This window comes from Heliconius melpomene, chromosome 2, assembly GCF_056956725.1.
Source record: "Heliconius melpomene rosina isolate 202511_hmr_F chromosome 2, ASM5695672v1, whole genome shotgun sequence".
Lineage (NCBI taxonomy): Eukaryota > Metazoa > Arthropoda > Insecta > Lepidoptera > Nymphalidae > Heliconius > Heliconius melpomene.
The window spans coordinates 3,033,040-3,060,920 of NC_140390.1; the positions used below are offsets into that span (position 1 = coordinate 3,033,040).

Here is a 27,881-nt window from a genome sequence, read left to right on the forward strand (position 1 = left end):
TGAACCAGCTACTTTATTCTTTAGGATTTAACCACAAATGTATTCAGATTTTTTTCTGAATTAGTACTATCTGTCGATGAGTTGCCACGTATTTTGAAATATAAACCTACTCTAGCCATATCTTTTATATTTTCAGGAAATCGAAGATTCGTAATTTTAGTTTTTTTTTTTAAATTTTAATTTCAACTCGATATCTCCAAGCCTTCCTGAGATAAACCTCTTTACAGACTGACAGACAAACGAACAACAAAATAATCTTATAAGGGTTAGTTGTTTTCTTTAACAGTTACGGAACCATAAAGAGCATAGAAAATAACTAGAAATGTTAACATAGAAAATTTATAATTTTATAAGCAAATATGTGAAAAATTAACGTTTTAAATATTTTTAAAACATCACTGACGTGTGAACTATTTTCACGTACATACATATTCCTTGAGTCGGAACCTCAAATTCGTGAAAATTCACCGGCATCTTGGTGGTAATGGTAATATCAGCTCGGTTTTTAGTTTTTAAATTAAATTTTTATTTAAATAAAAATGGGGTTTTAATTCGTAATACGGTTTTTCCAGAATTGTTTTACATTTTTATTTGTTTTGTAGAATTCATTTTCAATTATCGCGTGGATTAACGCAAACTGGGAGAGTAAAAGGATGCAAAACATATAATTTTTAAATGCGTTAAATAAAACCTTTGATGTCCGGGAGAGCTGAATCACTTTTTATATGTATAAAAAAAAAATCAGCTTCATGCTGTATTCCGCACACAGCAGAGGGAACCTAATGTTAAAACACTCCTTTTACCAATTTCCGTCGAATTCTGGAGGCATCGTGTTGAGTGGCTAACCTCAACGCCGCCCTTTGCCTTGACACCAGAGCTTACGATTTTTAGATTTAGGTTTTAAATAAATATTTCATTTCCTTGAGTGGGGATCGAACCCACAACCAGTCGGCTTACAGTATAAAATATCATAATTACTTGTTGATAAGTTATAGAGATTCGTTTGAACGTTTTTATTTTTAAGTTGCCTTGTGCAACTTTTTGCTTAATTGTATTGAAAATATAATGTGCAGTTAAAATTTTATTGTGTTTTAATAAAAAAATGAGAAATAAATCAAGTCTCCACCAGCCTCACCAGCAAGAACGTGAACCGCAGGATGGGGAGAGTTGAATGTTGAAAAGAATTATTTTTTGTTATTTTTATTAGGCTTACTTACATAAGTGAGAAATACGAATAGCTGAAACATTAGAAGAGTGGATAGCTGATAAAGATGACCCTTAAAATGTAAATCTGGTTCCTTGAACAGAAGTAGTCCAGATTTTTAAATATCTTTGGGTTCATTCATCACTACAAGAACGATAGAGCATGCTTGTTCGTAGACCGAGACCTAAAATCCATGTCTCCGTTGGAACTTGAATTTCTATACCACAATATATATTAACCCATATAATATGCATAAATATTTCAAAATGGAAACGTATATTTTATGATAAAAATCTAGACACAAACATCAATATCTAGATAAATACATCCGGGTGTAGAAACAGTGACATAGCGTTTTTAAAAATGTTATTTTCAAATAATATTAATTTATTGTGCAATACTCCTTCCTACATTATCGACTCGGACACATACTGAGGGTTTCGTAGCAATTTTAAGATTGTGTGCCGAGAGGAGGTACAATTATTAAAAGTTGATAAACTTAAGTTTGCGGACGTGTGCACTCAATTTGTATGAAATGAACTACAATTATAATATTTTGTATGAAATCAACACAAAAAAAATACTTTTTAGATTTTTTCTTTATTTCTACTGCAAGTTCTTACAATGGTCTTGATATGGGGACAGACAGGGAGCCGATCTATCGATCTATCGAATATGAAAAAACAGAAAAAAATATTTTTTCATATTGTGAAACATTTAAATATTTTCATTATTTAAAAAAACTTCCAAATTTGCAATTATTATAATATTCACAAAGTAGCTGTCAAAATATTTAAAATATACTGTTTTGTGGTTCTCTTAAAAGAAGAACCCAAAAAAGCAAATTGTAACGTAATACCGTTATCGAGACTATAAATAATTGGAATATATATAATTTTTCAAGAGTTTGGTTATCTCACAACCGATATGGACCGTAACGTGAAAGGTAAAATTGTGGCTATTACTGGCGGCGCCCAGGGCTTGGGCCTGGCGATGGTCAACAGCTTCTTTCAAAATGGAGCTAAGCTAACGATCATTCTTGACATAAACGAGGAAGCGGGTCAGAAAGCTATAGCGGACTTACAAAGGAAGTATCCAAACAAGGCTGTCTTCTATAAATGCAATGTTGTGACAGATTTAAACAAGATTTTCGATTTGATCATCAAAAATCATCAACCAGTTGATATTTTAATAAATAATGCTGGAATTCTCGATGAATTGAATATCAAGAGAACTTTAGATATTAATACAACTGCTGTTATGGAATGGTCTATGAAGTTTTACGAGCAAATGAGGTTGGATAAAGGAGGCAAAGGTGGTACTATTATAAATGTATCTTCAACTTCATCGACTGTCATTAACCCACTTAAAGATGAATTTTGTTAAATATCTTGCCTTTATTTGATTTTTTAAATAATACTTTAAAGAAGAGTAATAAAATGAAAAAATATACATTTAAATGAATATTCCATTTCCTCGTGTGGGAATCGAACCCACAACCAGTCGCATCATCAGTTACACAGTTGTGCTTATTAACTTTTTTATCGTATTTAGGTACATTACCAAAGTGTTTTCAGTATGATATGACTTTCAAAAGTTATCTCTTAATTACAGAGTTCATACGTATATTTCCCCGAACGATAACTGATGAAATCATCTCATTAAGTTATAATGACGAGATATATTCTGCAATCAGCATCTGCTCTCACTATTGATAGTGATGAATTAAGCTGTTCGTGCGTCCTCTTACAACTCGTGTTGGTTACAAATGCATGTAACTATAGTTATTACTATAATTTTTATTTTTGACGTTTATTTATTAAAATATGGGTTGTTAAAAGTACTTTGAATTTTTATTAAATAAAAAAACTCTGTGATGTTGTGTATATAGAAGGACTCCCACTGACTGAAGTAAGACGCACGCACAGCCGTAGCCGCTGATAGCAGAAACGTGAAAAATATTTCATTGAACTATTTTTCACGTTTCTGGCGAAGCTGCACGCGTCCGCTAGTCCATACCTATATTATAAATTCGAAAGTAACTCTGTCTGTCTGTCTGTCTGTCTGTCTGTCTTTTCCGCAATCAGGGCCAAACCGCTAATTTAATTGTGATAAAATACTCATATAGAGACACTTGAGGGTCCCGGGATGAACATAGGATACTTTTTTTTTCTCATATTTGTAATATTTTCGTTATATACCAATATATTAAAATAATTAATTTGACAAGGAATTTATTCCGCCATGTTAATAACAATCGTCGCTACGCGTTGCTAAGCAACGGCTTGCAAAGTTTGCTGTTTTAAGAAAACGTCACCCACAGTGAGTTTGCTTAATGCATACATGGTGCGCGCCGATATAGATTTGTACAAATCTCTTTATACAAATCATTAACAAAAATTAGATGATTTCTATAATTTGATATTCATCCTTATGAAAATAAATATAATAGTCACTTTTAGCATTTCATCTAGATGGAAATTATAATTTACTGTATAACATTCTAATAAATAATTAAGATGTGACTGATTCCAAAGGACCTAGCCTTCGGGCGGCATAATATGAGTATGATCGACGCGAACGGGTCAAAAAGTTATCAAAGTCATCGACGCGATGACTTTGATGATTTTGTAAATTTTTATAGATTTTCGAATTACTATTATTTTTTATGTAATTATTTGCTGCTTATAATTAATTTATCTGAATTCGGTTATCTATACCGATGTTATACACTTAAAATATCGTAATTTTAATCATTTGAGATTTTATTTAATATTGTTCGCAAAAATTAATAATTATTTAATATAGAAAAATTTTTAGTACGCGCGCACAGCAAACTTTAGGTTTTTTTTTCTTATATTAAGAATTTCCTTTAGTTACTTTTACTTCTTTGGTTTGTTCATTTCGGTTACTCAGATATTTTTTCTAATAATAAATCTCCACTTATTATTATTTTTTAACTTATTTTAATGATTTAGGCTTATATTTTCGCGGGCGTAGCCGCGTCCGGGCCCACTAGTATAATATAAAACGGAAATATTCGCAGTGGGCCGAGTTTATCAGTTAATTTGTTTTCGAATTTATTTTATTCTGATATTTATACTATATTTGGGAAGTATTTGATATTATCAATATTTATTTATATCTATAAACATTACAATCATGTTAGCAACACAATGAATGATAAGTGTTATATAAAAATACTTCTTATCGTATGATAAGTACGCCGTTGCGATAGATTGGCTAAATATATACTAATATTAGTCTACAATAACAACATGAACAATAATTTGGAAACTGATATATACTAATAAAACGAAAAGTAATTTGAAAATAAAATGAAGCATTTTTTAAATTGCGCTATAAAATAAATTAAATAAAATAATTTTAACTTTGTATTTTTATTAACAAACTGTAAAAGGAGCTAGCTAGAAGGCTAGTACTTATGTGATTTTCTCAACAAAGGGACGAATAACTCAATATCTATAATCTAATAATAATTTTATTGGAAATGATAACTTCAAGGGTAGTTTCATTCACTTTCCGTTTCATCAGCGATCTCTGATAAAAGTGATTTGTTTTAAGTCCTATAGATTCCCAATAGACCACTTATACATCTTCAGTGATTTGTTATCAGTTAGGCGGCTTTATATAATTAACCTAATCTTAAAATACCACAAATCGTTGCCGTATAATCCAAAAGTTCTAAGTAAAAGACGACATGACATCGTAGCACGCGTCCAATCTATTCGTACAGCTTTTGCTAAGAGGCAGTACGAATGTCAGTCACCTTTCTTATACAGTAAAATTAATAAACAATTAAATATTTACCCTATGACCTTATTCATGTGTAAAATTACCGCCCTACAAGTAACAGCTGTAACAGATTGCCGTGATTCCAAAGGCAATCGAATTCATATTTTATATTCTCGCTTCTTTATATTTTTTATCTTCACACCGTAGGCAGAGGTAACCTGGGAACCCAGTGTTCAGCCGCCTCGTTCCCCGTTGGAACGCTTCTGTTCTCCACTTTAACAACAGCTCAAAGCCGCGTTTGCCTTGTTTGACAAACAAACATTATTTTGGCATTAGATATCAAGTACTCGGAAGAATAATATTGATCTCTAAGATATTGAATTTTGAATTTCTAGGGCAAGGTAAATACCTGTTTTATTTCTATATGTAGGTAGATACACATACATTTAGATGGGACATAACCTACGAAAAGATAAAATAAATAAAAGCAAAGTAATATTCATTGATCTATATCTGTTGTTTACCGAATTAATTAGGCCAGTCGTGGCGCAGGGCCAGGTTGCCAGGCCAGCCAGGCCAAGTTGTGGGTTCGATTTCCTCTCGAGGAAATATTTCATTGCTTTAGTAACGAGGTAAAGCATGATGACGTAGGGAACAGAATTATCTTTATACGAGTAGGAACTAAGTATTTGAACACTGAGATTAAAAGGAAAACATCGGACAAACCGGTCACCTGGTAACTGGTCCCCTCCGCCCACCGAAGCCTTCGTAGCGCAGAGGCACTGTAACGTGACGGTTGTGGGTTCGATCCCCACTCGGAGGAAAGCATTATTATTTCTTAAAATTGTATTTCTTCTTTCTGGCACCAAAGCATAGAGTAATCCGGCGTCGAGTTCTACCACTTACCACGCAATGCCTCGAAAAATTCAGCAGCAAGAGGGGAACGCCTACCGTGCTGTTTACGGGATATAGCGTGAAACTGTTTTTTTTAACGTACAAAATATGTGACATAGCCGCGCGTAAGTTTAGTCTTAAAAAGATATAAATCTCTGCTAGGGTGGAGCATGTAGTATTAAAGGTATATTTACCATGAAATATTTTATTTTACAAAATACATTAGAAACGAAAGAAATCAATCATTAGTAATCTACCTTACAATTAATATTTAATGTACCTACGAAGGTTAGAGTTACCGTAGTATGGAGTGCAGCTCCATAATCCAGTGACAACATGGAACATTGACGACTATAGAAAATTTCTATTTAAATTTAGCAATTAATAAAAAAAGATATTATTGCAACATTTGTGTTATATAGTATATAAAGAATACGCGGGCGAAGCCGCGAGCGGGTGGTAATCATAGAACAAGCAGTTATATATAAAGAAATATGTTACCCAAGCACGATAATAACTTCGTTATTTTGTAGATATTGCCGTATATTATGTTAAATAACAACCCATCAACATGCGTCGTACGTGGCACTTTAGCTATAACACTTCGCCTTTGTCGCTTCTTTGGATCCGCGCCGCTTCGCTTCGATTCCGTTGGGAACGGATATCAAATTTCTGTATCGTATTATTACAGGATTTACAGTATTATTTTCATGACAATTCTAAGCAAGTTTTTTTTATACTCGTATTTGTGCACAATATTATACGCATATTATGTATTCATTCATCAATGTAATGACAATCTCTTCTGTTCAAATATAAACTTATACTTACGAAAGTAGCCTAAATAAGTAGTGTTGGATTCTACCACTCAAGTGACTCAACTCACAATGCCTACAGCATTCGGCGGAAAGTGGAGAGCGGAGTGTCTTAGTACTAGCCTCCCTCTATGTACATGCGGAATAGCGTGAAGCTAAAAACGTAAAATAAATATAGGTATAATAATATTTCATAATATAAAGTAACCACATTATATATCACATTGAGTAATCGCATTTCCCATACCAACAGACGTCGCAACATTCAGTGCTCTTTTCTTGGACTTCCAAAAACGAGCTATCAGAACCACATCGGTGCAAAATCTGGCTATCCTGTTTCCTGACATGTTGACAGCGCTCTCCACCGCTAGTTACGGTGGATGTCGCGGTGTTTTCACCATGAAACTTATGATTAAACACTTAAACATTTTGGAGCAGGTTTGAGATGATTTTATTAAAGACCCGTGAAATTATTATGGATTTGAAAACGCTCTGATCTAGTGGAATTTTATCAAGATTTAGTTTATAGATTTTAAAACAAACAGCTTCACGCTGTATACCGCGTGTATCAGGGTAGGCTAACTTAGTGTTAAGACACTCTGTTACCCACTTTCCAACGAATATTTTGAGGCATTGCGTGCCGAGTGGTGGAATTCAACGCCGGGCTTTTGGCGTTGGTGCCAGAGCGAAGAAATTAAAATAATAATTAATTATATTATAAAACGCGGTCAAGTCGCGAGTAGAGGATTCTTTTACCTCGAGGGATTATCTCGTTCCCGTTCCCCTATAAGGAAGGGAATATTATACTGATATTTGTTTTTCAGGTTAAAAAAGATTTAGGCGTTAGATCCATAAAAAACACACCAAAGAGGACCATTGCAACAATTGTTTATATGGTTATTTTAGTCGTATTTCTAATAAACAATTACGGTGATTTGTTATATAATAACTATTCAAAAGAAAGTAAGTTGTACCTATAGAATTATTTATTAGAAAATTATAGTTTCTAAGGATGTATATTTTTATTATTATCTAATAACAAATCTTTATTTTTATTTTTTACCGACTTCTGTAAGAAAAGGAGGTTACTTCAGAACTTTTGACTGAATGAACCGATTTTGATGATTTTTTTTAAATTTGGAAGCTAGTGCTTCCCGTGTAGTCCAATTTTCTTGGTCCATAACTCTTAAATTTGCTTTCGGAATGTGCGCAACAAATAGACGAATAACTCAATGTCGCGCCAACCGATTTCGATGATTCTGATGATGATGATTTGAAAGGGTACACTTCAAGGATAGTTTCGTGAAAGTCTGGTTAGATTCTGACTATGGGATCCGGTTGATATTGAAGAAGTTTGTTTTTTTTTTGTAAAAAATATAATGGTACTGTAATAATTACAAAGAAAACCTCTCTTTCTTTCTGTCTCTCGTTCGAGAAGCATAAATTATTTTTAACAAAAAGAAAATCTTTAAACAACGAACTAAAATGTATAAAATAATTTTACAAAGATTTTATAATTTTGAAGTTGCGTGTCAAGCTAATGCTACAACACCCTTACTACAATATTTAAATACTAAGCCTGTTTGTTTTACTTGGCACCGACTTCAAAATTATAAAATATATAATTTACACAAATATGTTTTCATAATAAGGTAAATAAAATGTTGTTTTTTTAGAGTTTATATCAATATTATACAGCATGTATTATATATTGTACGTCTGTATGATGTTATGGCAGATACAAGTTATATCGTTAATTTTGGAGGTGCACTCTGTGTTGCGAGCAATCAATACTAAAATGAATGAAATGTTGTCGAATGATACTTTTGGTAAAAAAAATATTATATTTTATTAAATACATACTTTTTTTGTACATTTTTAAGTCCTATTAGAATCTTAGGAAAGAAAAATTCTTTTTGCAAAACATTTATAAAAAATTAAAAATGAACAAAACAAACCCGGTACGTTCAAATTTTAGGGAAATAAAAATATTTATGTCCCCAAGTGGGGATCGAACCCACAACCACCGCGTTTACAGTCCAATTTTGAATAGTTAAACCACGATTTTAGGTATGTATATATTTATTTATTGACACATTATTATTATTAATGATAATATTTTTTTAAATTTAATAAAGTGAGTTTCACATTTTTAAGCTGACAACCCTTTATTAATAATTATTGTTCTTTTAAACAACGTATAAAATTTTGAACGAAGCACACCTCGAACCTGTGCCATGCTTGGAAGCCAACTGTTCTTATCACTGAGCCATACCTGGTTAATGTTATTAACGTAATTAAGTAGTAACAGGCATATAAGAATCTCAACGTAGCTTAATAAGAATGTATGGCTTAGTGGTTAGAGCGCTTGACCCGCTACCAAGAGGCGCGGGTTCGAATCCCGCTTTCAAATTGATGGTGAAAGAATATAATATTTTTAAACTGTCGTTTAGCACACCTATCACAGTGTCAGGACGTTCGGGCTCTATCACATGCCTATATCACAGTGTGTAACGTGATTGCTGAAACGAGTGGAGCCAACGGTGGTATCATATTCATTATATTTGCCAACTCCATTATCACAACTATTATGTCTATTTATTATGGATTCTTCTTGAGTGGAATTTTATCACGTAAGTGTTATTTTACTTATCGTTGTATCCCGCATATAGCACTACCCTGCTATAGGGAAAGAGAGTTAAGTCACTCCGTTCCCCAATTATCAATACTTTTAAACAGTGTCAACGCGCGTCATGAGAGGACATGAAAATAGTTAAATCTCGCGAAAAAAAATCAAACCCACTACCGTCACGTTTACAGACAGACACTATGCAGCTGTTCTGCGCATGAAAAACAAATTAGTTGCCATTAATTTACATCAGGCGTTTCGCGTTAAACACGGAATTATTATTTATTAAACAATTGATTCTATTAAATATTAATTTAATTTTTAATATATTAAAAATTACTTACTTTGTTTTTATTTTCCAGCTATGTACATATTCTTGCAGCAAGTGTGGTGTGTTATTTATGTTATATTAATAATAGCCTTTCTAGAATCGTGCCACGCTATAAAACTTGAGGTACATATTTTGTTTATCTGAAATATAATAAATTATGATAATTAATTATGGATCTCCTCGTTAAATTTTAAAGTTAAGATCTTATATCATCAATATATAAGCGTGTGACTGTACACGCAACAGGTTGAGGTTCGATTCCCATCCGAGAAAATGAAATATTTAATCTAATTAAACCTATAATATCTAAATATTTTTTTCAAATTAAATTCCCAAAGTAAATTACTTAACGAGGCCGTCATGGCGCAGTGACACAAGCGTGATTCAAAGATGGCGGCAAGCATTCTACGCGCTGAGAAGAAAATAGAGTAAAATTATTATTTTAAACACCTCATAAAATATATTCATGCATTTATTTCCATACATAGATATTGTGCACACAGAATTGCATATAGCCTTAATATTACTCTTGTTTGTTTTTAATAATAATTTATTTAAAACTTACCAAGTATTACAAAATAAATAATCGTAAATGATGAGAGCACTTATAACTTAACTTACCAGTCTCGAATAACTATATCACAATTATATACACAATCTCTCAAGCTTTTTAATATAAAATATAATAATTATAAGCTAAAACTTCTCTAAACATTCTTGAACAACCATCTTTCAACAGACGCGTCTGCCATCTCCCTATTCTTTCTTTTTTTTTCACTTTGACGTTGACAGTATTAATTCAGCCAATATTATACTTTAATACACATTAAAAATATTAATTATTTTATTATTTCTTTTAAATTGTAAAATACAATGATTATTAATAATTATTAAATTATTTTGTAATAAATATAATTTATACTTGCGTATTTTTCTTATGGTATATAACGTTACTTTAAATATTAGTATGGATCGGTACAACAGACACGGGAATTTAATTATAATTATATAGATATAGCATGTTTCGCTTATTTACAGGTGGTCAATATAAAAGCTCATCTAAGTAAGCTAATGCACGCGTTGACTCGAGTCGGTGGTCGCGTGCCAACCGAAATGGAGATGATGTTCAAAATCCTCTTCATCAACGAACCTAAGATGTTTCCTCTGGACATGTTCACAATGCGTCGATCGCTGATTACTACTGTACCTATATATTTATATTTGAGTAGAGAGACCAGTTCGTGGGTTCAATTTCCTCCCGAGAAAATAAAATATTTTATATTTACATGCAATGCCTCCAGAATTCGGCAGGATAATGGGGAGAGGAGTGTCTTAACACTAGACTCGCTCTGCCTGCGGGATACAGCGTAAAGCTGAAAACAAAAATATATATGTAAATAACATTAATTTGTTTTAATTAATTTCAAATATTTCTTTCAGATTACCAGTGCTGTTGTTACATATATGCTATTTATGGTACAAATAAAGTTGTGAATGTGGAAATTATTTAGAGGAAAAAATATTTGAAATATAGTTTAATGAGTGAGAGTTCATTGTTGTTAGTAAAGTAAAGTTTGTTTTTTAGCTTCAGGACATCCCTCTAGATACTCGTCCTCCCCTAAAATATTTTTTTTCTTAGCAACTTAAATTATGACGTTCTTGACATTATCTTTCGCTTTAAATATGAATTAAAACAAAAAATGTCATTGTAATTCTTGTGTAATGTAAAAACAGTTATTTACTTATGCCTAATAAAAGTATGTATAAAATAAATGAGTTATTTCAATATTTTCATTTTAAATGTCTCGCTTCGTGTGATCTTTCTACAGTTCTATCGTGGTGCGTCAGGCATCCGCGACCGCACTATTAATGGCTAAATTATAAATAAATCAGCTTCGCGCCGTACGCAGCAGAGGGAACCTCGTGTTGAGACTTAAGACACTCCGTTCCCACTTTCCGCCGAATTCTGGAGGTATTGCGTGTTAAGTGGCGGAACACAACGCCGCGCTCTACCTCGACACCAGAGCGAAGAAATGAAAATATAATTTTAATTATATATTTCTTTTCCTCATTTTGTGCCCCTGCGCTACAACCTTAATTATAGCTAATTATAATTATAAAAGTAGAAAATCTTGGCTGCTCAAAAATAATAAGCTGAAAAAAAAGCAGGCTAGGCCAGCCCTGGCACAGGGGCAGAAGTACAGATATCGATAATTTTACTCGATACATTATTTCCCTGCACTATCTTGTCTTTCTCGCTACTTTGCACTTATCCACTTCCACGGGTTGACTGGAAGAGATCTCTTCTAGAGATAAGTCCACAGTTGTGTATGTCTTTTCGTTATGTATGTTTTATTATGTGTGTTATTTAGTGCAATAAAGAATCTTATATTGGTTGAAAAATATTGATACTTATTCTATAAGATATCTATATATAGATATATGTATATAAAATAAATAAATAAAAAATAATCGAATAAAACATTATTTTTTCAAAATTTTTGACTAATAAGTGTTTTCTAGAAGCAGTGAATGGAGAATAGCCTTTCGTGGAGTGCAGATGTGCTTGCAATGTTTCAATATATTCTTTTTTTAGGTTCACGTCAGTTCACAGCAGGGTAGGCAGAGGGAATATGGAACATAGTGTTAAAACACTCCGTTCCCTATTAAAACACTTACATTCTCCACTTTCCGCTGATTTTTTGAGACATTACTCAAACTTAAAACCACCTTTTGCCTCCTTTGATAAAGAAAAACTGTGTTGACATTAGATATCGAGTAATTTTAATTCTAGGGCAAGGTAAATAAATATCTTGTTTGTTTTATTTCCATATAGATATTTATAAGGATTTTCAAAAATTTTCATAACCTTCATCACTTGTCTCCCACAGTTAAGACTTATAAATTATTTATTTATTTAGTTAAGGTTAGTTTCGAAACAAATAATGAGTGTACTGTATCTCGCACATAGTAGGGTAGGCAGAGGAAACATGGGAACCTAGTGTTAAAACACTTTGTTATAGTTAAGACATTTCCGTTCCCCACTTTCCTCTGAATCATTTGCGTGTTAAGTGGCGGAACTTAACGTCGCACTTTTTACCAGAACGAGAAAATGTTATTTACGTTTATATTTCTATTTCTTCGCTCTTGAGTTCTGCCATTCAACACGCAATGCCTCCAGAATTCGACAGAAAGTGAGGAACGGAGTGTTTTAACACTAGATTCCCTCTGCCTACGATGCTGTGTGCGGGATTCAGCGTGAAGCTGATTTAATTGCTTTTTTTTTTAGTCATAGAGAACAGAGCGCCAAGCACTACGGTCTCTACATACCTTTTTCGCCTCGTCCACTGTCATACATGCCCTCTGGCCCTCATGAGTACCCCACTCATGCTTTTTAAGGGACCTAACTCCAGTAGATCTCCCTTGAGTTACAATTTGATTATTTATGTTCTTTGAAGAGCCTTAAAGTTTTAAATTAATGGAGTAGTTTGTCACCCGACTGGACTTATTTTGCTATAGTATTTTCAATCCTTAGACGTTCCTTATTAATTGGTAACGATCAAAGTCAAATAATAAATAATCTTATTATTAATTTTAACCTAATGATTTTATTGCTTTTTTATGTATTATCTTATTAATTTATATTGTTAATATAATTGTCTTGAAGTCAGCCTTCTAGGAGTGAAAAAAAATGGCATGGGAGTGAACGTAGATCACCTGAAGGTAAATTGCCTGCTGTACGCAGATGATACTGCATCATCATCATCATCATTGCATCATCAGTATACGAGGCAGAGGCATCTGAAAGAAGAGTGGAAATGGCCTAGGCTTGAATGCAATGCAAGGCATGCATGCAAAGAAATGAAGAAAAAAAAAAGATATTAGAACGTATGATATTTGAACGGAAGTATGCTTAATAGAGACGGAAGATACGAAACGGATAGATGATTGTGGATCGATTGATATTGAAGGAAGGTCATAAGGTCCTCTTAGGGCATATACGAAGAGGTTGATTGCAGTGGACGAGGCGAAAGAGGTGTGCAGAAACCGTAGCGTTTGGTGCTCAAGAGAACGCCTAATCTCTAGCGGAGTAGCCTAAGAACTACTTCTGCTTCGCTATTGATAAAACATGAAGTAAAAAATAAGATAATTATTATTTATTAAGGTACCTTAAGGTTAAATTCAATGGTGTTATCTTATCATTTTCCTCATTTCCATGCGCCTAATTTCAAAGGACAAAAGCAGTTAAATGAGGTATATATAGCTTAGTAATTCCTGATGTAATTATAATTTCACTTGTACTTCTATAGTGTAGAAGTATTTTTGGTCTAAGCAATTTACATTAACAACATTTTGAGGTAAGTAAAAAACATATTTTATGCATATTTTCATATAAATTAAAAAACTTATTGTCAATTTTTTCAATTTTCGTGGAATTAATTGATATAAATTTACATATATGTATTTGTTATTTTTTTTGAGACCGTCGTAACGCAATAGCACAGTGTCTAAGTGTACACAATTATAAGTTTGATTCCCGTTAGGGCGAAAACTTATTTTCCACGTTCTGGTAACAAGATTAAGCGACGCATGTCTCGAAAATAAGATGGAAAGTGGAGAACGGAGTGTCTTAACACTAGGTTACCTCTCCTTCTCTTGTTATTAGCTTTTTTTTTAATTATGTTCATTTTACAATTCCAGTAAATTTACCTTCTCACTACAGAATGTAGTGAGGCAACACTATTTACTAATATTTCATTATATTATTATTTATAACAGTACAAACATAATAATATACGATTCATACTTATATGTATATTTTTTTCAGAAATATGATGTACCCAATTTTCATTCTTGCCTTTCAACTGTTAGCCAGTTGTTATGGAGCACCAACGGATTCAAGAACCGCACAAGCTTTTCTAGAAAACAGACTTGTTCCTAATATCATATTAACTGCTCCGGAGAACTTTATCCAGGTACCTTAGTTTACTAACTTACTTCATGCTTTATCCCTAGGGGGTAGTCAGAGGGTACCTCTTCCACCTCGTCTATTGTCATCAACCTCTTCATATATGCCTTTTGGGGGGTCCTTATGCTTTTTACGTGACCTTCCTACAGTATCTTTAATACTGTGTTTTTGAAGGTCAACCGAGGTCTCCCCCTACCTCTCTTAACTCTTACTTAAGTTTACGATAAAAATATATTTCTAAAAAATAAAAATATATGAATGCTTAAAATAGATACAAACACTGTAAGCCAACGGTAATGGGTTCGACTCCAGTTAGAGGGGAAAAAATAATTTATGTTTTTCTTCCATTTTGGTATAAAAACATTGAAATGACATGACTTCCACATTCAACACTTAACACAATTGGTACGGGTGTGGGAGGCGGAGTGTATTAACACTAGGTTCTCTCTACCCGTATTATATTATATCCGCGATGCGGCGTGAACTAAAAAACAACTCATAATTTATCATATTTTTTACAAAATGCACAATTAATTTTAATAAGAGCCAAGGCCATTCGTGGTGCAAGGGCATAATTTATCATGTTTTTTTTGCATAATGCAGCAAAATATAATTAATTGTTTATGTATCTATCTGTTAATTTTAATAAGGAACAAGGCCACTTGTGGCACAGAGGCACAGGCGTGTGACTGCAAGCGCGACAGGTTGCGGGTTCGATTCCCACTCGAGGATATCAAACATTTAATATTTTCATTTCTTCGCTCCGATAGCGAGGCCGTCAATCGCAGTGTTGAGTTCTGCCAATCAACACGCATTACCTCCAGAATTGGGGACTGGAGTACCTTAACACTAGGTTATCCCTGCCTACCCAGCTATATGCGTGAAGCTGGAAAAAAAATTTAATGTATATATTTTAATTTTTCTATATACATTTGACAGGTGAACTACTCAAATATAGAGGTTAACTTGGGTAACAGATTTAACCCGCTACAAACGACGTCTCCACCGAGGATCAGCTTCGACGCCGACGACAATGAACTGTATACATTTGTATTTTTTGGTGAGTTTTTGTATATGTTTATTTATCGTAGAACATTCTGGTTTTAGGGTTCCGTATTTCTTAAGAAAAAAAAAGGAACCCTTATAAGATCACCTTATAAGAGCCTTTATCTTTCTTAGGAACGCTTGGAGATATCAGTTTGAAATTCAAACCATATACTTACTACGGTCCCTTGATTTTCTGAAAAAACCCTATTTGTATATTTATCTAAAAAATATGGCCGTTTATATCGAAATCTCGTATTTCGACACTATAAAGGGAATCTAAATTAATAAGTTACTTCAGCTGTTGAGTGGCAGAACTCAACGCTGCGCTTTACTTTATAACCAAACAAGGAAAGGAAAAGGAAAGAGGCTTCAACATCAATATAATATAGCTATTAAATTAAAGAAAAATAATGCTATTGTTTTTTTTGCAGGACCTGATCTACCACCAGGTCTTAGGCCTCCGTACACTCAGTTCCTCCACTGGCTAGTGGTGAACATTCCCGGTAAAAGTCTGGAGAACGGAGACACAATATCATCGCACTTCCCCCCACTTCCATATCCAGGAGGCTTCCCCTATATATTCCTTTTGTACAAACAAAATGCACCTATTGATCCTAATGCGTTCAAAAACTTAAGGTAATATATAGTTATTTTTTTTCTTAACTCTGGCATTCGCGCTTTGCCTCGACACTAGAGCGAAGAAATGAAAATATTAATTATTTCATTTTCTCGAGTGGGAATCGAACCCACAACCTGTCGTGCTGGATTTTCATTATTATTATTTATGTCTGATTAAATAAAGTATATTTTTTTACTATACTACTGAATATTTTTATAAAAAATCGCAATTTGAATAAACAGGTTTAACTTTGTTTTTATTATTTTTTTTAACATAAAAAGGAATTTATAAGTATTTTTTTATTTTCCAGTAACATTTTCAACCGACCTCACTTCGACGTTATAAAGTTACAAGATGACTATAAGCTGACTGGCCCCATCGCCGGCAATTTCATGAGGGAAGTATATTTGCCACCTTTTTCTCAGCCTTCAAATTGATTTTAATTTATGTATTTTTTTGTTATAACTTAGTATTTTTTATATTATAATTATTTATTTTGAAATATTATTAAAATCACGAAATTTGGAAAATAAATTTATAATTACAGTTTTGGTTCTTTTAATTCTTTTTATCTATGATCAGTTAGCGAACTACACAATTATTTATTTAAATTACCATGAAGATAATTTAAATAAATAATATTATCATTTCAAAGACAATATCTAAAAGAAAATTTTAAATTTTTACTATTTCTGGTTCCTAAATAAAATTATTTACTTTTTTTTATGTCATTTTATAATTTAAATTTAAACGACACTAAGTTCGAACACATTCCATTGTGTAGCTATGGCAAAAAAAAAAATGCCAAAAGTTTAATATAAATTATTTTGGGGTGAAGAATAATAAATAAACAAAAGGAAACAGTAATTAAATATTTATAATATATAACAATACAATTTAAACACCCAAGCTCTTGTATAATAGAGGTACGTAGTCATCGAACTGCGCGCGGTAGAAGTTGCCAGCTACAGGATTTCCCAGATTGTATTTCTCTGAGAACTTTTGTGTAGAGAAAGCTGCGCGACCATCGATAGATCTGAAAAAAATAAACAAATAATACTCTTAAACCGAATTAATTGTATATATTTAATATTACAATTATATATTTCAAAACTTAAGATACTTCTCAAACACTACCTTTGTCAATCAGAAATAAAATAATAGTTTAAAATATACTCAATTAAAGTAATTACGCAGTAATAAGTTTTAGCTTCACAGCGGGGTAGGTAGAGGGAACCTAATGTTAAGACTCCCAATTCTTGAGACATTATGTATTGCGTAGCAGAACAGTATTACCAGAGCGAAAAAAAAATAAATAATTGCCACTATCAAAAATCAATTTTAACAATGAAAACTTACTTATTATCCAATTTCTTCTCATCGAAATTGAGCTTGCCAGGCTGCTTGTACAGGATGTACACATAGCGATGGATGCCGGTGCCTTCCGGTGGTCCAGATCCGATGTAACCGGAAAGAACTTCTCCCTTCGAAACATCTGAACCAGGAATGTTGACCACGAGCCAGTGGTGCCACTCCCTGTACACCTTCTCGGGACCATCGTAATTATCGGGATCTGTGTTAGATTTTTTTTTATTATTAACGACAAATAAGCAAAACTCAAATAGAAACAAAAATATTATGTTCTATTTGTTTTGTTTATTTTCTGTGTTTCTTTAGCACAGATATGTTTAGAATAGTAACAATTAGATATGTGAACCACTGCATCTTTTTCATTCATTGTTTTAATCACTTAAAAGTATAACTATATATTTTTTTAATAACAGGAATTTTCTTAAGTATTATAAAAAAATATATATCTACCGGTAAATACAAGAGTGTAGTAAGAATTCGCGTCCGCCTCGTACGATACGTTGGGTTGATCTCTCACATTGCTAGGTGCGAGTTCATTGCCCAGCTGAGCTACCACGCCGCTAGGATATGAGAGATGTCAATTATAAATATAAAAGTGAAAAATAAAATAATCAGAGACATTCAGCGATACACAGCACACAGTAAAGTCTTGAAAATATTGACTTTTTAGCTTCACGCTTTATAGCAAGGTGGAGGGAACCTAGTGTAAAGACTCTCCGTTCCCCATTAGGAAACTTCAGTTCCTCTTTCTCCGGCGAATTCTGGAAGCATTGCGTGTAGAGTGGCGTAACTCAACGCCGCGCTTTACCTTGCTGCCAGAGCGAGGAAATGAAAATATTAAATATGTGATTTCGCAAATTTAGCAAGTTTTCAGTCAGGAAAAAATGACTAAAAAATATATATATTTTACAACTATATTATAATGGAACTCTTTAAAGCATTTATAAATTTTAAGTTATAGCATGAGAGGAAATGACTGACAAAATTTGCTATCTGGCTCTCGGCCTATAATTATCTACCTATACATAGAAATATGGGTAAATTATGAAGAATTAAATCAAAAATAATCAGTTTTAAAGAATTGGTTTACCCAAATATAATCATATCACAACAAACTTTCGTGATAGTGATAAAACAAGTATTATATTATTATTTACATTTACGTAACATTGTTATCAAATAGGTATATATAACAATGACCTTAAACTTTATCGCCAAAATTTTTAAGCAGTTAATTATGTGACTATTGATTTTTCCAGAATTCGGCAACAAGTGGGGAAAGAGTGTTTTAACACTAAGTTCCCTGCTGTTTGCGGGATACAGCGTGAAGCAATGAAAATTTGCCAAATTTGTGAAGTTACATATTTAATATTTTCATTTCCTCGCTCTGGCAGCAAGGCAAAGCGCGGCGTTGAATTACGCGACTGTACACGCAATGCTTCCAAAATTAGTCGGAAAATGAGGAACGGAAGTGTCCTAATGGGGAACGGAGTGTCTTAACACTAGGTTCCCTGTGCCGTGTGCCTACCCTTCTGTGTGCAGGATACAGCGTCAAGCAATTAAAAATATATAATAATCACGTTTCATAATAATTATACAGCATATTTAGTGTTATGATAAATCTCTTATCGCGTACAAATAATAACATAAGTATTTGATTATTTTCGTTGATTGTTTATAAATATGAATGATTTATAATAAACTTATCGTATATTTTATCAATCCATACCCATATTATAAATTCGAAAGTAAATCTGTCTGTCTGTCTGTCTTTTACGCAATCAGGGTCAAACCGCTAATTCAATTGTGATAAAATACTCATATGGAGATACTGAGGGTCTCGGGATGAACATAGGATACTTTTTTTTCTCATATTTGTAATATTTTCGATATATACCAATATATTAAAATACTTAATAATTTGACATAGAATTTATTCCGCCATGTCAATAACAACCGTCGCTATGCGACCATTGCTAAGCAACGATTTGCAAAGTTTCTTGTATTTTTATATAATAACTAAATAAGGTATTATTAGGTAAGGAGGCCAGTTGTGGCGCAGTGGTTTAAAGTGTGCGTGTAAATGCGATTGGTTGTAGGTTCAATCCCCACTCGAGGAAAAGGAATGTTAATTTAAATTAATATTTCCCTTTCTTGGCTCTGGTAGAGCAAAGGCGGTGTTTTGTTTCACCATTTAGGCTGTATCGAAAAATAGGCAGAGAGAGGAAAAAGGAGTGTCATAACACTAGGTTTCTTCTTATTTTTAGTCTTTATTATCGATTACGCAAGTAGCTAAGCGAATAATTCTTGCCAACTAATAACATAAAGAGAATGTGTCATAAATATGTGAAAATAAAACATTTTATATCTTCTATTTACTAAATTGTGTATTGTTTTGAACCGCATATATTATGCAGTTTAAAGTTATATAATACCTGCGGCCCGCCCGCGGCTTCTCCTGCGTGAACTACGTTATTATTATGTTTTATGTCTCCATGAGTACCTACGTCCTATAAGTGACGTCCATGCAAAATTTGAGACTTCTAGCATTTGTAATAACGAAGTTACATACAAACTTTCAACCCCAAAAACAACCCCTTAGAAGTCAAATATTACAAATTCCCGTCTTAGCGAGCACCTACGTCCTATAAGTAACTCCTATGCAAAATTTGAGATTCCTAACACATGTAGTTTCTGAGATTTCGTGATGAGTGAGTGACCTTTCGATTTTATATATATAGATAAGTACACAAATTATTACACTTATTAAAATTGACAAACTTAAGTTTGCGGGCATATGCACTCATTTTGTACAATATGAACTACTAATATAAATTTGACATCATCGCGAAGTGTTACGTTCAAACTTTTACATATTTACTAAAAAATGTAATTTTTCTTTCCTGTGGAATAATAGTTCAAAAATGTAAAAAAAAAATCTCTTTGTAGAAGTATGTTAGAGAAGTAAAGCTAAAATAAAGAAAGAATAACAGAAAGATTTTTACCTCTATAATTTTGCTTGGTGCTGAAGAAATAACTTCTGGAACGATTTTGCTTGACTGGAACAAACTGGCGACGGACATGGTGTCTACAAATATTAACGAGATTTTCATTAAAAAAATATAAATATTTATTTTATTAATCTATAATTTTGTCTAAAAAAGTAATAGATATTTTCCCGAATATATTATTGCATCTAATATAATGTGAATTAAAAAATATATACAAGTTGATTTTTGTTTTAATTTACGCTTAACCAAAAGAAAATTTCCTTAAAATATTTTTTTCTTGCAGAACATTAAAAAGATCTAGCAAGTAAAATGTTAATAGAAAAAGTTTTTTATTAAATGTTAATATTTTTAAAATCGTACCTTACAAGTTATATACGATTACACGAGACGAAATCCTTCCTGCAACTGAGCTAAGCAAACCATGAATTGGTAAAACGAAATGAATCGATAAGAAATTCTGATAACCTTACATAATACTGGTTTTATAATAATATGAACGTGATAAAATTAATTATAATGACATATCATTCTTTAATTTCCGTTGTCATTGTGAAGATGACGATAGTAGCGTAAGTAATATAGATCTACACCTGTTTTTTAGTATATTTCGTTTCCAGAACGCTTTCCTATTTATACAAAATCTTTAAACATATACATAAATAATTATTTATTGTTTATATATAATTGTTTATTGTCGCCACTTAACGTGCAATGCCTCCAGAATTCAGTGGAAAGTGGGGAACGAAATGTCTCAACACTAGGTTCCCTCTGCCTATCCTGCTGTGTGCGGGATACAGCGTGAAGCATCTATTTACATATATTTATTTTTATACATATAAATAGGTTTATGAATGAAAAAACCATAAAAAGAAAACAATTTATTTATTGTCAAACAAATTCAAAGTGAAATCAAACAAATAACAACATACACTATACACTTATGTTATATTTATCTTAAGCACTAGAACTTACAGACTATAAAAAAAAAGAAACCAAATATGAATTAGTAAAAGAAATATCCAACTAATTACACTATTAATACAAATAAAGTATCTTATTTATTTTCTGTAAATTTACATTATTATAATTTTTACATGAAAATTGAAAAATATTTCTAAATTGATATGAACATTTACGAAAACCATAGAAAGACAGATTAATTATTTTAAATATATTCCAGACAGTGTTAAAATTTAATAAAATATTATGTAGATAAAAAATAATCTTAAGGTAATACTTAAAAACGTCTTTTTTTCTACATAAGTTACAATATTTTTAATTTTGGAAATTATATATTTATATTATTAGAGGCCAGTAGCTGACTATAAATGCTACAGGTTCGATTCTCATCCGAAGAAATTAAATATTAAATATTTTCATTTCCTCAGCGCGGCGTTGAGATCCGCCGTCATTCAACACATAATGCCTCCAGAATTCGATTTAGAAAGCGAGGTGTTTTAAAGAAGGAATAAAATATGACAAGTAAATATTTTATATTTATATAAAGAAGTCCCTGGTAATGTTAATATTAATTATGTAAATTTATAGTAGAAAATATCAAATACTACATGTATATGTATAAAAAAATAGCTATAAGTAAATAGACAGAGCGGCGGTGTCGATAGAGTCACCGCCTAAAATGGCATGGTGATTTAAGAAAGAAAAAAAGTTTTATTATGTTCCATATTTAAATATGACAATTATAAAAATAAATACATGCGTAAAAGTAGGTTTCCGACAGGCAGCCACACCGAAAAAAAAAAAAAAGTAGGATTATTGAAATTACGACAATGGTATTCTTACAGAGTCGCACTCTAAGATGTTAATAACTATGCAAATTAGAATATTATATATAGATATAGATACATATAAAGAATAAAGCAATAGAGTATAAATAAAACTATAACTCAATCAATAACTTTAAGAAATAATAATTACATAGTAAGTAAAAGAAATCAAAAGTATAACAGTAAAAAAATTATGTATAAATATTATTATTAAAAAAGAAAAAATTCGCATACAATATGAAATAAAAAAACCAAAAGAAAATCAATTATGCAATATCTGATTAATATTATAAAAACATAACATCGTCGGCCAATAACTAAAACAATATAAGTAATATATAAAATTATGTTAAATATTCTTATTTTCTATATAAAATAATATATTTATAAGTGTATTTACAACTGAAACTGACCGACAGCAATCTTTGAAAGATTGGTGGCATTTCAATCTTTGGAACATTCAAGAACACACTTATGCTAGCTTTTTCACTCAATTTATCACCTATTTTAAACTGTCTGATAAGTGCCTGATAATTTTATGTATAACATTTAATTCTTTCTGATAGAAATAAAATAAGTTGATAGTTACGTTAAATAGACTGATCAAATATATAAAAACTATATAATAGTATTCTAAAAGTCATTTATGTATATTTTTTTTCTGCCATTCTGCTTTCCGCTAATTAAATGATTATTTTTTGAAGGACTAGTTAAAATGATAACAAAGAAGTTTGTTATAATATAAATTGGAAACTACATTTCTTGAATATGTCAAGAAGTGTGAAAATTTATATTTGAAAATCTAGAAAATGGCAAAAGAACTTCCACAAATCGCGTGTGTATGTCAGGTCAGAATCATAGTAAATAATTTCTTTTCAAAATGTATAGTAATTAAAATGATAATTTTAGTTAAGTTCCACTTCTTAAGACGCCAATGCTTTCATTCTGAAATTATTGAACCTACACCATTATATATTTTAATTTCATGTGCTTAAAGTTTTTATTATCTGTACGTAGTTGTCATGTCATGAAAATACGAAGGTCGTCATCGACAAGTGCTCAAAAACACAAAATAACTAGAAAAAAATACAATTATTAACACAAAAATCCCGACCTGCTTATTTTAATTAAATAAGATATAGTATGTTTGTATGCTATTTTAATTTTTTATCATTAATTCACAATCACAAATGAAATAATTGAAGTAGATTACATTATTAATTCAAATTTTTAATCTGTAATTACTATATACAAAAATAAAATTCATTGTATCAACAAAAATATTTTTTCTTAATAAAATTTAATTATTTTCCCAATTATTGCCATGTCCATTAATATAAATAACACGATAATACATAATACATTTTTTTTTTTAAATAATTTAGTTAAATTATAATATTATAATATTATATTATAATATCTTAGATTTAAACCACCTGCACAGTGGCGAAGGCACTAAACGTTACTTTCTTTGGTGGTTCCGCACTACAAGTCCTAACAACGGATCTCTTACCGTCTTGCATTTTCAAAACTGGCTTCAAATTGGCAACGTCTGAATGGGAATGGGTTTTAAACCTGCCGATGGTGTTACCGCTACTCAAATCCCTTAGTTTATTCGTTATTCCAGTAATTCTATGGGATATATTTGAATAATTTGTCTTTTTATCGCTTCTTTTTGGTTCGCTAAGCTTCTTAGGTAATTCTAAGGACTGTAGTGAAGTGTATTTTCTGTGATCCGTCGACAGGTTTCGCTGTATATCTGTATTTGGTCGAGGAAGTCTTGGTGTTCTTTGGAGGAAATTGTTAGGTCTGAACGAGACTGGAGTCAGTTTTGGCTTTGGATCGTTTAGTCTGAAGTATTGTGGGACAGGCTCGAGTCTTTGAGGTTTTTTTAGCGTGAGTGCCATCGCCATTTTGGTAGGTCGAGCGAGGCTGTCGAAGGCTGTGGTGGAGAACTGGGATCGACTGTTTCTCCATTCTTCTCGGTCGGATTCGTAGCCATTGTTCACTGGAATTGATAAAATATTATGTTAATATATATTTATTATTGTGTCTAATTTAAAAATAATTAATAAACATAAAATAAACGTTTCTTTTAACAAAAAAAAAAAATTTTATATAACGTTTAGTTTCTTCGAAGACGACGCATCTCGCTTACAAAACAATACGCTTTATTCTATGTTTGTACATAAATCTTTATGTCGAAGGCACGTCCACAACTACATGAGATAATAGTTACATATGTCTTTTATAATCAAGAATTAAGGAACTTCCTTAAATAAATAAATAATAATAAATACGTTATATATGTATGACATATTTTTATAGCTTCACGATGCACTTCTCACACAGCAGGATGGGCAGAGGGAATCTAGTGCTAGGACACTACGTTCCTCATTTATCGCCAAATTCTGGTGGCATATTTACTGACGAAACTCAACGTCACGCTTTGGCTCGATACTAGAGCGAAGACAGTAAAATATTAAATATTTCACTTCCTCAAGTGGAAATCGAACCCAAAACCTATCGTGTTTACAATCACACACTTGTGCCTCTCAGTCGTGTCGTTAGTTATAAAAGGCCAGAATCCATTTAATTCAAAGCACGCAGGCTTCCGCGCCCAGTTGCATGTAAATTCGCATATTACTAAACATTTTGACCTAGCGATCGAACAAGGTTACATAAAGGAAAATGTCAGGACCTTCAAATTAGGTCATTATTGTTTTGGTGTCATGTGGTTAGGCTGGGATGTGACAAACTAGTGTACGGGTCACTCTTTTGAATGATAATTAGGGTGGTGACATACTGTGCGGTTAGAAAATTAAGCGGGGGGTGCCAGGTCGAAAATTTCCCCAGAACATTCATGATAAATGCAATAGAGAACGCACACCGAGGTAACATCTGTACGCGAACCCAAAATATTTCTTTCCCAGATATTTCTCGAATTAAAGGCGACTGTTGTAGTTACTCGAAAAAAACAAAAAAAATATAATTTGAAGCTATCTATCGTATATCTACAGCAGGGTAGACGGAGAGAACCTAGTGTCAAGACATAACGTTCTCTGTTTTCTGTCCAAATTCGAGGCAAGTGGACCATAACACCGCGCTTTGACTACCAGAGCAGGGAAACGAAAATAATTTAAACATAATCACTCTCCCAAGTAGGTATCGAGCGCGCCACGGCGCGCAGCGTTAAATTCCGTAATCCTCGCTGAATGAGGGGCATTTTTAAATGTAAACGTTAAGCTTCTTTTGGCAAGTACCACTGGCACTAAAGGAAAGAAAAAGTAGTTCATACATATTGTAAATATTGGTTTTTAACATGTATATTATATAATTGCATATTAATTATGTTATATAATATATAATTAACTTTTTATCAGGTTTTATAATCAAATTATATGCAAAACTGCTTAATTATAAAACATATCAAGATTAAGAGTTTAAAATTCTCACGCGAACGATGATTTTAAATTGGGTGATAAAAAAAAATAATGGTCCTTTCCGTGTGAAAACGGCCTAATATTAAAAAAAAAGTTATTATACATTGCTAGCATTTAGAAAATATACCTTTGAAAATATTTTTTTCCACAATTTGTATTCCGTAAAAAGTAGGGTAGACAGGCGAAAAAAACCAGTGAAACTTGTAACTCTGTAACCTGGGAACCTAATGTCAGAGACCACTCCGTTCACATCATGACACTTCTGTTCCTCACTTGCCGCTGAATTCTGGAGGCATTACGTGTGGAGTGGATAAACTGCCGCGATTTTAATATTTTCCTCGTCACCAGAAAGATAACATTAGTAAAATGTAAATATTAAATTTCCTCGAGCAGAAATCGAACCGCCTCATTCTAGAATAATTTATATATATATATATATATAAAATCTAAAGGTCACTCACTCATCACGGAATCTCAGAAACTACAAGTGCTAGGAATCTTAAATTTTGCATAGGAGTTATTTATAGGACGTAGGTGCTCGCTAAGACGGGAATTTGCAATATTCGACTTCTAAGGGGTTGTTTTTGGGGTCGAAAGTTTGTATGAAACTTCGTTACTACAAATGCTAGGAGTCTCAAATTTTGCATGAACGTCACTTATATGACGTAGGTAGTCATGGAGACAGAAATAATAATGTAGTTCACGCAGGCGGAGCCGCGAGCGGGCCGCTAGTATATATATATATATATATATATATATATCTCAACAATATATCTTTAAGAACCAAACTCGTAAACCAATACATAATACTGTCGATGGTAATTTGAAACAAATTACCTATTACATGGACGTCATGCTGCTATAATATTGCCTAATGCGAGTGAAGACACTGGAGACCTTTCGGCGAAATGGCGAGGCTGACTCTTGATCTAATCAATAAACACTGCAAGGGTCAGCAATAATATTTTAATGATGGCAACACAATAACATTAAATATTTGAAGTTGTTTTTGTTTTTTTTTTCAGCCTCGTATGTATCGGGGTAGGCAGAGGGAAACTAGTGTTAAGCTTCGTTTTCCACTTTTCGCTTCATTTTTTGAGTTTTATAAATAACTAGCGACCCTCTTGCGGCTTCGCCCGCTTTTACTACTGGATTATTCATATAATGAATGTTTGCAAAGCACTTAAGATAATGTGAAAATTAAATAAACCCTAATGCAACCCGCATTTTCGTAGTTTCAATAAGGATTTTCCAATTTTTTTTCGGTGCGTTTTGCAGCAAGGATGTTTTGATATTGTAACAACTTCTAAAGTACTTATTAAAATGAAAAAACAGAAAAAGACAGTTTTAATCTACATTAAATGGCCAATGTAACTAATATACTTATTTATATGCTGAGAGTAAGGGATAAGTGAAACTTGAGTAACATACAGCTAATGTGTCAACGGCGGGATGTGTCAACAATTAAATGCGTTTTTCTGTAAAACTATTCGCAATTTCGAAATATTGTAAAAAGCAAATTTTATTTTCGTTAAACGTAGAAAATTAATAAAGTATTTTAAAGGATAAGGATTAATACCATTATGGAAAAATATCCCTTACAATAAAAAATATATTGAAATTATTATTTTTAGACAGAAAAATGATAACTACACGTTATTTTTAAAAGATACGAATATGCTCTCGCGGACTTTTTTGTAGATCTTATTGAGAGGAACAATACTCCAGTACATTTTTTTCATGTGGTACTTACCATTAGAGCAGCGCATGCGCGAAAGTGTCTCAACGGGTAAGACTTTTTCACATTTATCATTTTTATGTTAATTTACATAAGAATGTACAAATAATAAACTATATATAAACCTTCTACGAAAAAAACTCGACTTAATGGTGAAGACCGCATCAAAATCCGTTGGGTGGTTTAGAAGAAGAAGAGTTAGAAACAACAGACAGACACGAAAAGCGATTTTGTTTTATAAGATATAGGATAGGATAATTCATTACC

General features: G+C 32.2%; 4 protein-coding genes across 6 annotated transcripts in view; 2 read left to right on the forward strand and 2 right to left on the reverse strand.

The window, feature by feature from the left end:
- Positions 1–2,096: 2,096 nt before the first annotated feature.
- On the forward strand, positions 2,097–2,590 carry LOC146540360 (15-hydroxyprostaglandin dehydrogenase [NAD(+)]-like). Its single transcript, XM_085205016.1, has one exon. It carries the CDS (start codon positions 2,132–2,134, stop codon positions 2,588–2,590), a length of 459 nt encoding a protein of 152 aa, XP_085061142.1. The 5' UTR covers positions 2,097–2,131.
- A 10,735-nt stretch (positions 2,591–13,325) lies between these two features.
- LOC146540361 (protein D1-like) lies at positions 13,326–16,701 on the forward strand. Its single transcript, XM_085205028.1, has 5 exons — positions 13,326–13,411; positions 14,458–14,605; positions 15,538–15,658; positions 16,077–16,281; positions 16,575–16,701. Exons 1-5 carry the CDS (start codon positions 13,326–13,328, stop codon positions 16,699–16,701), a joined length of 687 nt encoding a protein of 228 aa, XP_085061154.1.
- A 422-nt stretch (positions 16,702–17,123) lies between these two features.
- On the reverse strand, positions 17,124–21,115 carry LOC146540362 (protein D2-like). 2 transcript variants are annotated; one of them, XM_085200533.1, is made up of 5 exons: positions 21,012–21,115; positions 20,641–20,723; positions 18,086–18,209; positions 17,624–17,837; positions 17,124–17,300 (listed from the first exon to the last, which is right to left on the reverse strand). In XM_085200533.1, exons 2-5 carry the CDS (start codon positions 20,716–20,718, stop codon positions 17,162–17,164), a joined length of 555 nt encoding a protein of 184 aa, XP_085056659.1. In that variant the 5' UTR covers positions 20,719–20,723; positions 21,012–21,115; the 3' UTR covers positions 17,124–17,161. The 2 variants fall into 2 exon arrangements, with proteins under 2 accessions (XP_085056659.1, XP_085056666.1); XM_085200540.1 differs by having other exon boundaries at positions 21,007–21,052.
- Positions 21,116–23,423: 2,308 nt separating this feature from the next.
- Positions 23,424–27,881, reverse strand: part of LOC146540363 (uncharacterized) — a 63,530-nt gene continuing 59,072 nt past the window's right edge. For both annotated transcript variants that reach the window (XM_085206363.1, XM_085206352.1), the window contains exon 3: positions 23,424–24,441. In XM_085206363.1, coding sequence (XP_085062489.1) covers positions 23,861–24,441 — 581 coding nt within the window. In that variant the 3' untranslated portion in view covers positions 23,424–23,860. The remainder of the gene's footprint in view (positions 24,442–27,881) is intronic.